Source organism: Micropterus salmoides, unplaced genomic scaffold (assembly GCF_014851395.1).
Source record: "Micropterus salmoides isolate LMB-PRFRI ecotype aquatic unplaced genomic scaffold, ASM1485139v1 Ms_hic_scaffold_15, whole genome shotgun sequence".
Taxonomy (NCBI): Eukaryota; Metazoa; Chordata; class Actinopteri; order Centrarchiformes; family Centrarchidae; genus Micropterus; species Micropterus salmoides.
In genome coordinates, this window is record NW_024040596.1 from 15,524,423 (window position 1) to 15,538,798 (window position 14,376).

The 14,376-nt window shown below is 39.7% G+C and overlaps 1 protein-coding gene across 13 annotated transcripts in view; it reads right to left on the reverse strand.

Moving 5' to 3' along the window:
- zmp:0000001200 (dedicator of cytokinesis protein 9) overlaps positions 1-14,376 on the reverse strand; it is an 86,996-nt gene that overhangs the window by 13,735 nt on the left and 58,885 nt on the right. For 8 of the 13 annotated variants that reach the window (XM_038720575.1, XM_038720572.1, XM_038720577.1 and 5 more), the window contains exons 9-34: positions 13,377-13,429; positions 12,473-12,547; positions 12,224-12,364; positions 10,799-11,011; positions 10,084-10,206; positions 9,556-9,638; positions 8,870-8,992; positions 8,582-8,661; positions 8,267-8,454; positions 7,958-8,023; positions 7,772-7,864; positions 7,546-7,669; positions 7,279-7,397; positions 6,919-7,005; positions 6,680-6,769; positions 5,409-5,524; positions 4,985-5,054; positions 4,761-4,886; positions 4,587-4,658; positions 3,458-3,604; positions 3,240-3,323; positions 3,042-3,153; positions 1,849-2,027; positions 1,627-1,743; positions 779-890; positions 555-688 (exon numbers count right to left, since the gene is read on the reverse strand). In XM_038720575.1, coding sequence (XP_038576503.1) covers positions 555-688; positions 779-890; positions 1,627-1,743; positions 1,849-2,027; positions 3,042-3,153; positions 3,240-3,323; positions 3,458-3,604; positions 4,587-4,658; positions 4,761-4,886; positions 4,985-5,054; positions 5,409-5,524; positions 6,680-6,769; positions 6,919-7,005; positions 7,279-7,397; positions 7,546-7,669; positions 7,772-7,864; positions 7,958-8,023; positions 8,267-8,454; positions 8,582-8,661; positions 8,870-8,992; positions 9,556-9,638; positions 10,084-10,206; positions 10,799-11,011; positions 12,224-12,364; positions 12,473-12,547; positions 13,377-13,429 — 2,927 coding nt within the window. Of the gene's footprint in view, positions 1-554; positions 689-778; positions 891-1,626; positions 1,744-1,848; positions 2,028-2,749; positions 2,798-3,041; positions 3,154-3,239; positions 3,324-3,457; positions 3,605-4,586; positions 4,659-4,760; positions 4,887-4,984; positions 5,055-5,408; positions 5,525-6,679; positions 6,770-6,918; positions 7,006-7,278; positions 7,398-7,545; positions 7,670-7,771; positions 7,865-7,957; positions 8,024-8,266; positions 8,455-8,581; positions 8,662-8,869; positions 8,993-9,555; positions 9,639-10,083; positions 10,207-10,798; positions 11,012-12,223; positions 12,365-12,472; positions 12,548-13,376; positions 13,430-14,376 lie in introns of all 13 variants that reach the window. The other 5 variants (XM_038720568.1, XM_038720569.1, XM_038720563.1 and 2 more) reach the window with 1 other exon arrangement.

A 14,376-nucleotide genomic window follows, 5' to 3' on the forward strand; every position in this document is an offset into this window, starting at 1 on the left:
AACCCTGTGAGGCCCTGTGGTATAGCAGGTCTGCTGTATGGCACCAGAGAACAAACAGGCCAAAGCCTGAGAATCATCTGGCAAAGAAAGGACTTAGAGTTTAGGACACTAGGACACTTTCACACACTCTCTAACATTCCCAGATGGGACACTCCTAAGGGTGGGAGGATGATTGTGTGAAGGAAGGAGGCGTTTTGTACTTGAAGTGAAATGCTGTGCTGCAGGGCGCTCTCTGGCACACAGGGGACAGAGAGCAGGGAGAAGTCCATGGTGACACGCTTGGTGCGCACGGAGAGCATGGACTCCTCATTCTCCGCAAAGAAGCGCAGGACATTGACAGAGTGTCGCCGTACAAACTTCTCCGTCTGCCACGGCCAGCCATACAAATAAGGTGGGGGAGTTAATGGTACAAGTTAACAAGGGGTGACTTTCTGAGATATGTTTGACATAACAAGGGGACCTCTGATATGCCTGTGGCACACTGAAATGTTATATTGTGCATGTCACAAAAAGCCTTAATTCAATTTAGAGTAAATGTACTTTCTGGGATGTACCTTGTCCAGAGAGTTGCCCTTGTCGTTATGCTTCTCAGGCAGACTGTTGCCAGAATCAGTGCTGATGAGTGAGCCGCGAGAGTCTGCGTGGCGCACAGAGTTAATGTTGGGGGTCGATGACGTGTGAGGAGAAGCTGTCAGAACACAAAGGAGCAGTTTTATATTAATAAGAAAATGTCTGGGTTTATTTTATTATATTTTTTTCAGCATCGTTTTCCACTCACAGGTGCCAGAGATGACTCCAAAAACATCTTTGTGTAAGCTAGTGTCCAGAAAGGTGCTGGACCTGGGAGGTGTCATCAAAGCGTTGGTAAGATGTGAATCTTCTCTTCCATTCTGAAGAAACACCAGTGCAACAGTTAAGTGGACACAAACCCACATACTATACGGGGCTATAGGTACTTATGAAAAGCCACTAAGTGTGTGTGAGGGTCCCCTAGGGCCCAAATGTTCTGGTCAGAGGTGCTCCAGTCCTATTTGGTAACCCTAGTTCCAGAAATGACGGTCTCACGCTGGTAATTAAAACAAAAAGATTATAACTTTTTAAAAACTGTAGGAATTCAATATGGAATGGTAATAGCAAAGAAATTCATTCTATGATATTGCTGGAAAACAGTCTTCCAGATATCAGGGGTCCATGTCTTGCCCACTTGAGTGGACAGGCTGGCCTGGTACCACTTCAAAAGTGTTTAATATTGTTTGTTAATATTTGTTTCTTTAACAGAACTGAATATACTTTACTACGCTAAATGCATATATATAGATATTTGAATTTATTTTATATATTTCACTGTTCACATGTTATTTTTGGGCCCATGTGTGAAATCAGACAATGAGATATACAGAATAACTTTGCCATTTAATAACTTATCATCAAAGACTGCTGCAGCACCCTTTTCTCATCACATTTTATCTCAATACTATGTTTTTTTCTTTCTTTGTATAGTGTATATTCGTTTTTTAAGGTGTGGATGCATGTATAGATTTCAAGAGTTAGGGTTCTCTTATCTTTTGGTAAAAGCTATGGATCTTATGTAATCTTAAAAAAGAGGCCACTAGATGGCTCCCTTACATTGTTGGAGTGGTTGATGGGGAATGGGGATACTTCCTTCACATTCAGCCTGTTGACGTTCTCTTGGAGCAAACCAAACAAGGGCAAGTAGAGAGTGGCCAACCTGGCCTGCTGGCTCTGAAAAACAAATCAGTCTCTCAACAGAACTTCTTAAGATCGCACACACACACATCGGATGCTGAAGTGCAGAAGAAATGCAAGAGACAAGAAGGCACTGCTTACTTTGGACATGTAGCGGTCATCAAATGTGTGCTTTATCATTAGACTCTTCAGCACCTGGATGGCTATCAGACGAATCTCCCTGAACTCCTGCAGAGCTGTACTGACCTCCCTGAGCAGCAGCCCAACCAGGAAGTGGTTCTTACAGAAATCATCTGTCAGCGAGTAATCCAGCTGGAGGTCTGAGGGAAGGAAGAGGAGGAAGAAGAGATCAGGATTGGCTGATTAGCTTATAAGAAAGAGTGTGAAAGGACAAACAGCTCCATATAATGAGAGTCATTTTCTAATTTAACACAAATATACTGTCACAATGAAATCAATAACAAGAAAACACGGACAGTATACAGATTGTTTACAGCGTTAAAAAAAAGACAAACAGGATTACAGCTTATGATTGAACAGCAGCAGCTGTTCACACATGGTTTCCAACATTATTTAAAACAGATGAAGCAATCCCAAATCACACTCACAAAAGATATCCCCAAAATGACTACAATCAAATTAAACACATGCTTTTGTTTACTTTTTCCTTTTAAAACCTGCATCTCAAGCATGCAAGCATTAAAAAGATCTGATTTCTTATTACTAACAGAAAATAATGTGTCACTAGTCATAAACTCCAAACCGCTCCCAGACAAAAAAAAAAGAATTTCTGCACAAAGAGACAATCTCAGCTTCTGTATAAACACAACCACAAATCATAAATAGACGTTTCAATACAATGTCTTGAGAAGGATAGATAAATCATGCCACATCAACCAGGATGCAGCAAAAGTGGAAGATAACTGATTGGGTTTAGATTGTGGAGCAAATCATTTTACCCCTTCTCGTCATGGTTAAATGATTAAAACTGAAGTCTGCTCTTTTTGGAGATGACATGCAAGCAGCACACCCTTGCACCTACCTACTAGAGGATCGTATGACTCCACCGTATCATTTGGAGATAATAAAGCTGATTGAAGAACACAAAAAAAGAAACAAAGTACGTTCTAAAAAGACAACAGAAAACCTATTAAATTACTATTTAATTACAGTTATACACTATATGGATGAGTTGTAGTACAACCATTTTATTTGTGTCTGCCTTTGACAGTAAAGCAATTTGGTTTGATTTCAATATTTTCCTCAAACACAGCCAATGTAAGCACACACATGCAAGCGACCATCCGGCTTGGTACATTTGATGATCTTCTCACCTTGAAATCTCAGTATCCTTCCCTTTCCAAATGGCATGGGCAGGTTTAAGGGCACGTAGTGCTCGTGGTTGCACACAACGCGCAGGAACTCAAACCTGAACTCAAACAGCGTCTGCATTTAGAAACAACAGAGACCAGTGAGACAGCTTTAAACCATGCATTGCATAAATGCTGTAAATGTTTGTATTGTAAGTGTACCTTTGGGTCTCCAGGCATAAAACAGTTGATGTAGTTGTTGATCTGCTTGAACACAAAGCCTCTGTCCATCAGGTTGAAACAGCGCTACAGAAGGGAAGGGGAAAATATATTCTAGCGTTTATTTAAAGGAAATAAGAAATAAACAAGTACATACTGTACACTTGTACACTTTAAACACTCTCAAAACCATGTGAGATATAGTAAATGTGGCTCCTGACCTTGATGAAGACTGCCAAACTGTGGTTGGCATTCCTTGCGGCATCAAGGTTGTCTTTGTATTTCTGAGTGATGTGTGGCATCATCATGTTGACCAGAGTCTCCACAGTGTGATGGAAGGATGCTGAGAAGCGCTGATTCCTGGACAACTGTTTCAAGGAAAATGGAAAAGAGATATTTTTGTAAAACCAAAACTACAAACATATATTCAATTCAAGGAATCCTTCATCAGGAATCCTTTCTATGGCCCTTGAAGTTGGCAGATTTAAAAACAGATAAGAATATCTGTATTAAATTAAATGTCTGTTCAAAATCCAGAAATGTTTTGGTGCACTGATGATGATAGAATGGAATGGCTGTTTAATTTCAATTCTTGTAAGCTTGGAAAAACATCAGGGTGGTTTATTTGTTTAGTATTATTTGTAATATTATGGCATATAATTGATGGATGACACAATAATAATAAAAATTAAATCAAATCAAATCAAATTACATACCCCAGTTTAAAAGATAAGTCTGGTGATATTCTATTTTTGTGGTCAAAAAGACCAACAATGAATGATTAACAATTACTGTTTGTGTAGCCAAAGTCTGATCCAGCTTATTCCTCTGTGCCTCATAGCTGCAATGCTATCCAATAGCTATACCAATAACATGTTCTGGGTACTGCATTCATTCAAGTCAATCCAATGCCAAAAAAACCTGACGCTTGGAGCTATAGACAGGGTGGGGAAGTTGTGAAGTACTGTGAGACAGACTAACATATTGTTGGTTTTGGTCTTTTCACAGGATTTGTTGACAATAACAAAAATATAGAGCATCACCAGCCTTGTACTTAAACTGCAACTTCACAGTTTCCAGAGTGCTATGACCAACACTTATGGAGCATTTACTGGCTTCCACAGTGGCCTCCCCATTACGCCAGTGGAGGTTAAACACAGGGATGTGGTTCCTTATGGGGTATGAACAAATGCAGCCAATTAAACTGCACAGCAGTGTGGGACAGACTGTGGATACACAATACTTTGACTGTGGTACTGTGGCTGTCCACAAGACTTGGCATGTTGTAAACTACAGTGAAGAACCTAAGCTGCAATAAAGAGCAGACAGCCCTGAGCCGAACACACTTACCTTCACTTTACAGCTCTCAATCAGGTACTGAGCCATGGACTTTACTAAGGCTTCAAAGAAATACCATGAGTACTGCAGGGCAGACAAACATCAATCAGAGAACAATACAGAGGAACTTCATGTCAGTTATAATCATACACTGTTTAATCCTTTAAGAAGGAACAAATATGTTACCTTGAGGAGCTTGTTACTCGTGAGGAAGTCGGTTGAAGGCTTCAAGATGGCAGTCATGGCTTTAGCCAACTCCTCATGCACTGATCGGGTGGTGGGGGACGTGTATGGCTCGGCCTTGAACACAAACTGTATCAGAAACATGCAGAGAGAACTATGAGTATCCTTTAGTACAAACACAAAATATAGATAGTGACTTGTGATAAGTAGCTTATGAATACCTTTACCTTCACATATGATCTCAGGTAGTGCTCCAGGCCCTCCTCATGGCACTGGGCAACAATGTGAATCATGACTCTAAAAGAAAACAATGAAAAAGGAATATGTGTGAAGGAATGAGGCAGCTGAAGGCCTCATTTATTAACAGACATTCTTCACTCACAACACCACCCATATTTAATATCATTTTAAATAATTACTGCAAAGTTCTTGCACACCAGCAAGGATCCAAATCTCTTTATGACAGGGAACTAACTAAAATATCTTGCACACTGTCATTCACATTTCGGACATAAGAACTTCAGCAGGCATAATATATAAATCATCATTAAAAATAGCTGTATTATGATATTTCAATTTTATCATAATTTACATTAAATGAATTGAATTTTAAACTGTTGTTAGGTCAAGGGTTGTCTCTGGGAGACTTGCCTGGTGACGTTGACTGCCACGTCCTCTTGGGTGGCACTGGTTAGCACCCTAAACAGCTGATTCAGGGTGGTGGGCAGGAACTTGATCATCACATGACTCTCCATGGCATGCAAACTCTGAGGGTAAACACATCACAGAGATATGTTTGTGTAGACTTTGACTACATAGCTCTTCGCTACTCAAACAAATAGCACAGAAGGCAATAAATTATAACGTGTGAAGAAACTACAACATCAGGAGGACATGAGAGAACAACATTGTGCTAATCACCAACACCTTGTGCTTTGGTTGTTTGGAACATGGCAGAGTGTACTGCATCATTGCCTGTGTACAGGAGACTAACACAAGCCCTGCCAAGTCATTTGGCGTGCTGCCAGTCAGCACGGTTGACCTGCTGTTTGACCCTCTGGCTATTGTTCATGTTCAGTGACGTGTTTACATTAGAACCCAAGAGATGAATTGGACCAAGTGTTTTAGTGCTCCATGTCAATAGGGGAAGAGTGAAGCGAGATTTCCATGAACTGGAACACAATGGAAGAAGTGATAACTGAGCTACCAGTACCTCAGAAAAAAGGAAAAATAATCATTCTAATGGTAGACATTTGACAGATTTACTGGTATCGGCCTAATCTTTGCAGGTAAGGTACAATTCTGTATAAACAGCAATATAAAAAGCCCTGCACAAACTGTCCAGAAGAATGTGCTGTTGGCAAACTACAGCATAAAGTAGAACATTAATCTCCATGCGATTTAGCCCCAACCAAGTGTGACAGTGAGAATGAGCTATGGTTAACTTGCAAGTTAACATAGAGAAGTGTCTGACTTTAACATGTCTGACATTTCCCTTTAGGTATCAAAAAAAAGTATTAAATGTCATTTTGTTCAGACTAAATTCCCAATCCTCGATCCTTGCAGAGCATGTGCATAGTCATGCAGTATATGTCAACATAGAAATGTAGATTGTATGTCAACATTGTCAATTAAAAATTACTCAGTGCAGCTTTAACAGTCTCCCTGAACTTTCTCTCAAGCACGTACAGCCATTACCAGCCAATGAATTTAGTTAGAAGACAACAACACCTGTAAAACCTAAGGTCTACACATTTTGTTAGAAATAAACAATTTCAAATGAATATAAATTATAATTACTGAACTTATATACAATTTTAACAAATTAACTAAAAAACATTTTATATAATTAATTGGCGTATTTATCAGTATTTAATTCAGTATTTGTACAAAATCCCTAGTTTTTATACTCTTTGTTTTACCTTCAGGTATTTGACCAGTTCTCCTCCTGACAACTGGGGAGCAGATGCAGCACTCTGACAGTGATGAAAGAAATTGTGCAAATGTTGATCCTATGAGAGACACAAAGAAGGTCTGAATCCAGATGTTGATCCCATGAAGCTGCTTCTTCATGAAATCACAGCACAAATTCAGATGTGACAAAAAAAAGAAAGGAAAAAAATGTTACTACACTCACAGTTTGTTAAAAATTAAAACTAACCTGAGTGTAGACAGTAGACACGAGGTGAGCAGACACCTTAAATAAAGGCTTGCCTCCATCGACCCATTTGACTTCAGGACCTGAATGCTGTTTAATTCAAACAAAAAGCAACAATCCATTGCTCAATAATTTAGTAAATATTTTTAATATCTATACAGAAGTTGCAGATTCGCATATCCCACTAATATTAATTTTACATAGTGTAGGTAAATAATACATTTAATGTATTAATATTGGGTTGTGGCTTTTGGTTTGGTATCTCCAAAACATATTCACAAATGTAATAGTGTGCACATTAATCAGCAGGTGATGAGGCCAAACCATCACTGTTTAACAACATGAGGATGTACTCTACAGTACCTTGCTGCCGCCCTCCTGACAGTTAAGGTACCCAGCTGGCAGGTTGGCAGCCACAGGGATCTGACTCTCATTCATGATCACACGGCCATCCTTCAGCAGGGGTAGCCAGGCATAACCCACTAAGAGAGGAGACAGAAGGACAGATAGTCAGCTAAGAGCCTGATGCGTCAAGCCAGTAAAATATACACACAGAGTCAAAAGTCAAACTAAAATAATATGATTGTGGAATCTATATGTTTATGGATTTGCAGTGTTGCAATGTGTCACCTTGAATCTCAACCAGGTCTCTCTTTTTGGTGCTGGCCTTGCTGTTGCTATCACAGCTGACATGATAGAAGGTGAAGAGCAGATGATGTTTCTCGTGGAGCTGGGTTGGCAGCTCAATCTTAAACTATGTAATAAGAACAAACATTTAGTCATTCATTGTATTGACTTACACATGATGCTGAGTTATACGTATCCTCTATTTGAAGACATTTGGCACGTGTCGTACCTCATCGTAGAATTCGGGGTTGTGCTGGTGATGTAATACTGCAGCAAAGGCATTTTTGGTAAACAAAGGCCCCCCAGGTCTGCCATAGATGCACTGTGAAATGATAAATAATTAGTTAGTTCCTGTGATGTGAGGGGCCGTCCTTTGGGGGATTTAGAAGCACTTCCAGAACACATTTGAGTTTACCTTCAGTGAAACAGCCTCTTCCTCGTCTGAGTCCTTGAACTCAATGCAGACAGCTAGGTTCCTAGCCTGTGGACAGACACAACGAGCAAAACCGACCCAGTTAGACACACTATGAGAGAAAAGTGATATAGCTTCAGACCATATAAGATCGTCTTTGCTGGATAAAGCTGGAGAATATTTCCAGTTACAATGTTTACTGCATGACATGAGAAACATTTAAGCCATTTATAGAGGACAAATTCATTATAATTCCTCCTCCTGTGTCAAATTAACCTGCAGAGTAACACTTTACAATAATGTTTGCGATACCTTTGCAAATGACTTTTGGCTGTCGTACTTCAAGTGCTTCGGGTAGACATAGAGGTGATTGTTGTAGATGGTGAAAGGCTGAGAACATTTGGCTATGCACGGCACAAACTCCTCCACTTCAAAGAAGATGTTGGTCTTCTCACTAACATCAAACTGCTTCACAGGAATGTAGGATGAGGTAACACAATCTATATACAGAAGCAGGAGGGAGGGAGACCAAATAAACAGCCTGCAGACAACGTGACCGATCTGGTCTGAGCAGGAACAGCTTTCATGTCTCATGTTGGCTGCATGGAGCTAATTTAAAGGCCTTACTTGTCAAGTCAGGGGCTACATTGTCAATGGTAATGTCGAGGTTTCCCAGGATTACAGGCAGCTTGGCCATCTTCTCTGGCCTATAGAAAGGAAAATAAACTAAAGTCAGGGCCTTTGCTATCGTCTACCAAAGACTAGAATAAGCAGAGACAAATGGTATATATACAACATCTTATTTTCAAAACTGACCTATAGGGACATATTTTCCATATTTTTCTTTCCAGAACAAAACTTTGCAAAACTACTCGGACAATGTGTAACACAAAGTACAGTAAAAGTATTACTAACTTTCTGAAATCAGCCAGCAGTTTGAGCATATCGTCATTGGATAGCTTGTTGCTGTCCTGTCTGTACAGAGCTGAGAAACGAGCGCTTTTGTCAAGTGTCCCTGAAGCATCTTTGAACAAAGGCCTGCAAGGAAGTAAAGAAGAGTCAGGGACATTTCTCTTGTCCTGAACCCGTCCACGTCCCTGTTTGAATGAGCAAAAGTACTTGATAGATAATGTGTCATTGGAAAAAGGAAGAAAATTTACAGTACGGGGCTGAAACTAATAATTATCTCCAGTTGATTTATCTATTAATTTTTCAATCAAACTGATGTTCAATTTACACCTATATAAAGGTATATGGAATAAATTGATGTTACACCTTAAGTGAATACATTTTATTTAATTAATCCATATAGTGAACCCTGTTTTTGTGTTGGTCTTTGGCTAATGGAGCACAAAGTGATAGCTGTGGACTAGTGGATTGTAATCCATGTACATTAAAGAAAAACTGAAAACCAGTTCATAATAGCACAATGCAAATAATTATTTTTGAGAGCAAAAATAAATGTTGTTGCTTCATTTCCTCTCCATGTAGGTTAAATTGTATGTTATTATGATATGTGATTTTGTGTTTAAATCACTTAAACTGTCCTTCCTGAAAGACTGCACCATACACTGCTGGTAAAAAGAATAGATTAAAAGTACCTTGCTGCCCAGGCAAAAGGCATCCTGTACTGGCCTAACCGGCTGCATGCCAGTTTGGCGTTTTTCAGGACCTTCTGTGCCACCTAGTGGAAAACAGGACCAAAGTGTTATTTGAGCTTCATCAAAGTTGGTCTCAGCCCTGGAGCACTGTAACATATTCAGCATGCTGCCAGTCCCAGCACAGATACATACAGATAAGTCTTGATAACATGCCACACACACACACACACTCAGAAATAACACACAGATATGCCAACAGGTTCTCAGATATACACATATGAAAGAACATTTCACTTGTTTTCTCGCCTTAATCACATTACTACCAACCGCGGCCCCTTCAGGGTGCACAACCACACTTGTACAGCCAAAGTCAATGCTTCTGTTGAGAGTCTGTGCAACTGGTCAGCACTAAAAAAACAGAATGATTATCTGTGTATAATGTGGAATAATCTGGAATCTGCTGAGTGCAGGGGAACATTACTGCCTTGCGAGGAGGATCGTGATGAAAGTTTGTGTGTGGGTCAGTACCTTGGTGGAGTCTGAACTCTTCATGTACGGCTCGGCACAGTGGTTGATTCCCCCCTGAAGCACCTTCTCTATGCGAGCTACCAGGAAGATGTCTGGGTGGGGGCATGTTACCGAGAACACTCCCTGTGGAGACAATAGAAATGTTAGAACTTCTTCGATGTTAAATATGTATTTTACATATGAATTGAAAGCACATTTTGGTTGGGGAGTTGTTGAGCAAGCATATTGATTTTTAGCCACGCTAGAGAAGGCAACATTTGTCTGGCTGCTAGTACATCACTAAATCCAGGTCGAAATATCAAAATTTTGTACATTCATATTCTCCAGAGGATGAATCCTAATGACTTTGTTGATCCCCTGACTTTTCCTCTACCGCCACCAGTAAAATGTCTCAACAACTGTTGAACTGATTGTCATGAAATTTTACACGTTCATGTAATCACTTTGGTGAATTTCTGACTTTTCCTCTAGTGCCATCATTACGTCGACATTTGAGTGTGTCCAAATGGTTTATGACACAACACAATTAAAACCAATGACATCTCCATCAGCCTCAGCTGTACTTTGGGTTTAGTGCTAGTTAGCAAATGTTTGTTGTGTGCTAACAAACTAAACTAGACATTGTTGACATTTTGCTCAAAGCACCACCATGTACATTACAGCTTTACAGTCTTTTTTTAAAGTTTGCTTTTATTTTAAATTTGTTTTGACTTACCTGTCTTGGATACTGCATGGCTGTCTCTGGCACCCCGTGGACCAACCGTTGCCCCTCAGGGTGGGTGTCCCCTCCCCCGTTCATATACTGACTGGTGTTATTGGGCACCATGCCCCTTACGGACGAGTGGTTTAAGTCCACGTGGAAGTCAGAGGAGATCTTTCTGCCGTTCTGGATGTCAAACAGTGACAGTGTGACATAAAATGGCTCCACCTGGAGAAGGAGAAGAATAAAAATTCTGTATTAGACAAATGAAGCTGATGATTCTTGCAAATGTGCATTTATTTCACATTTTGTCAACCACTCTGCATAATCAGGACACCATATCACTGCATAACAACAACTACTTCTGGACTGGGGCAAAGTAAACGTTTAATGACTGCACCGATTGGATACACTGGACCTGGCATCATGTTCCCTCACGTAAAAATTATTCCAATGATTTCCTCACAGTGAGGTACACAAACTTTAATTAAATTTTTCTCACAAAACATTCATGAGACAGCTGCAGCTGATTCAGAACTCTGCTGCTTGAGTCCCCACTAAGACCAAAAAAGTGGATCACATCACTCCAGTTCTTTACATTGGCTTCCTGTCTGTTTGATTTTAAAATATTGCTGTTGGTTTTTAAAGCACTGAATGGTTTGGGGCCAAAATACATTTCTGATCTTCTGCTATGTTATGAATCCTCCGGACCTCTAACGTTGTCTGGAACAGGTCTGCTTTCTGTCCCCAGAGTGAAAACTAAACGTGGAGAAGCAGTGTTCATTTTTTAGGCTCCATATTATCTGGAGCAAACTCGCAGAAAACTGCAGATCTGCTGCAACTCTCCATTCTTTTAAATAAAGGCTGAAGACTTCTTTTCCCCCTGCCTTTATTAAATAAAATTTTGGTCTTTTGATTAATATCTACATCTATTAACTATTTTAAATTGTATTTAAATGTATTTTTACATTTCCCTATGTTGCTTTTATGTTTTATGTAAAGCACTTTGAGTTGCCTTGTTGTTGAAATGTGCTATCACGATCAAGAAAAATTTGGAGTGGTGCACCCCTATCATTTGAACAGCTAGTAGCTATTCCATTAAAATTTCAGTGGAGGGAGCTGGTTGAACACGCTTCAAAGTATCTGCTCTGCATGTGTGTTTCATGTCAGTGTCTCTGTGGAGACGTGACATGTTGAGTCTTTAATAGACAGTTTCTGTTGTGGGGGATCAGCAGGACATCAGACCCCATTATACAGATTGTTTGACATTACTGAGCATGTAGCCTGGTTACTATGCCAACATGAGTCCTTCTGTGGCTCAAATAATGAGGAGAGTCCATCCGGCCGCTCTCACAAACCATCTTATCCGTCTTTAGTCAGCCAGATAATGAAATTTGTATTATTTAGGGCTTTTTGTGACCAGAAAAAGATCAGTCTCACGTTTGTTGTTGGTCCTTCCTCGTTCTCGGCCACACAGCTTTGCAGATTGAATGAGAGGTCATTGCAGTTCACCAGAACCCGCTTGCCAAACTTCTCCTCAAACTGCTTGACATCGGGCTCTATTCCTGAAAAATCTAGCTTCTAAAAGACAGTACAACGGAAGGTATTATATTTCAATAGGCAGTGTTAAGTTGGATTTTATTACCATGTAGGATTAAGTGAACTTAAATGTGTTTTACACTTTATTACCTGTGTGTCAGGGTCCAGGGTGAACAGCTTCAGTCTGGTCTCGTTCCTCATCCTAGACTCTATATCTCTTGCACTCTGAGGAGAAGAAAGGCATTTCCTAAATGGATTTAAAACACAACCTGTCTAAAACGCCAGAAGCCTCGTCTGAGAGATTTCCAGTCAGTTGGTTTTATTATTGGAACATTTCTTTGTCATTTGCGCCCATCTGGAAATGAGGCTTCATATTTTACAGGCTGAGCAGACAGGCTCAGTGGTGAGAGTCAGGTGGTACCAGCATACATTTCAGTGCAGCTCTGTAACCTGTCAAACTGTTTCCCAATTAACTGTTACCACCAGTTTCCATGCACATATGGATTTACTGTTTCATAGCACTCGGGGCTCCAACAGCATGAAAAACTTTATTCTAAAACACTAAATATCCATTTCTGGGGGAACAAACAACAAAGTCATCAGTTGGTAAATCATTTAAAAAACACAGATGTTTCTATCCTTAAAAATCTTTTAAACTCAGATGCAGGTGTCATTATGTCAAAGCAATTGTCAGCTTTTTCCACCACTGGATATCTCACGGAGACTGTTGTTGGGTGCATCTTTAAAAGATTTCTTTTGTAGGAAACCCATATAATACATATACCAATAGGGCATATATAATGTAAGAGTTACACTGTGGAAAGTACATGACAACAGGTCTGCATTTAACATCAGATCAGATTTACAAACACAAATGAATTACAGAGAAATTAGGTGTGTAACCAGAAACTCTTAAATCTAAATTCAAGCCACATGTTTGTGGCAAAAGAGGCCACTCTTCGTAACGTCTTCAATGAGCAGAGATTTAATGCTGAAAACTCCATGTGATGATGTACTGAATTTATGAGCGCCCAGCCGAGTCAGTGTGACCTACCTGAAAGCTGTCCATACTGCCAGAGGAACTGTCTGACTTTCCAAGATCATCATCTAGAGGAACATACAAGAAATCGTTGGACGTAGGCCAAAGATCGCAGAGCATAAACAAAACCCCCTTGTGTTATAAAACCTCCTTAATCACTTACTGACATGTGAAAGTTTGGTAAACAGTAATTCAATTGTACAGGAATCAGCCACGATTGAGATGGAGATACTGCAGGTCTCAATGGCATATTTGAAGCACAGCGTGATTAAGGAGTTACGGAAGATTAGCGGAGTGTTTTGTGCAGAGGCATTAGACCTCTTTCCTCCATGGCTAAGCCTCCTATGAAACAGGAGGTGAGTATTAAAAGCCTGGGTGGTCTGGTATCACATCGCCATAGACTAACACTACAGGGACGGGAGAGGATGCTGGTGTGAATGAACAATGTCTCATTAAACATCCTCAGGTACATACAGTATAGATACAGTGCACAATGCAAGTATGTTTGATTATCATTTTGGATATAATAACTGAAGGCATTATTCATCTTACTCACCATTATAGCTTCTATAATCAACTGTATTAATTAAGTTGTATCAAATGCTTGTTGATGATTATACTGTCGGACAATAGTAAAAAATGTCCATCACAATTTCCCGAAGTGGTGTCTTCCCTCGTCCTGTTTTGTCTGACCAACAGTTCAAAAAATTCAAAGATATTACCTTTACTATATTATAGATATTACCCCAGGAGAGTAAGGAAATCAGAAAACAGTTTTTTTCACAAAAGATTAATTGATTATCATTATGGTTGCAGATTAAGTTTCTTGCTCAGGGACACACAATTTGGCCAGTGTGACCAAACAAAAGCTGACACATTTCAGTCCCCAAAAGAGATTTCTTAATTAAACCATGGACGTTTATGCAAAGATGATGAAAAACATAAATAATTTCTGATCATGAAGCTGGATAATACTTTGAGAGGACAAACACAAAATAATATTCTGTTTCACATT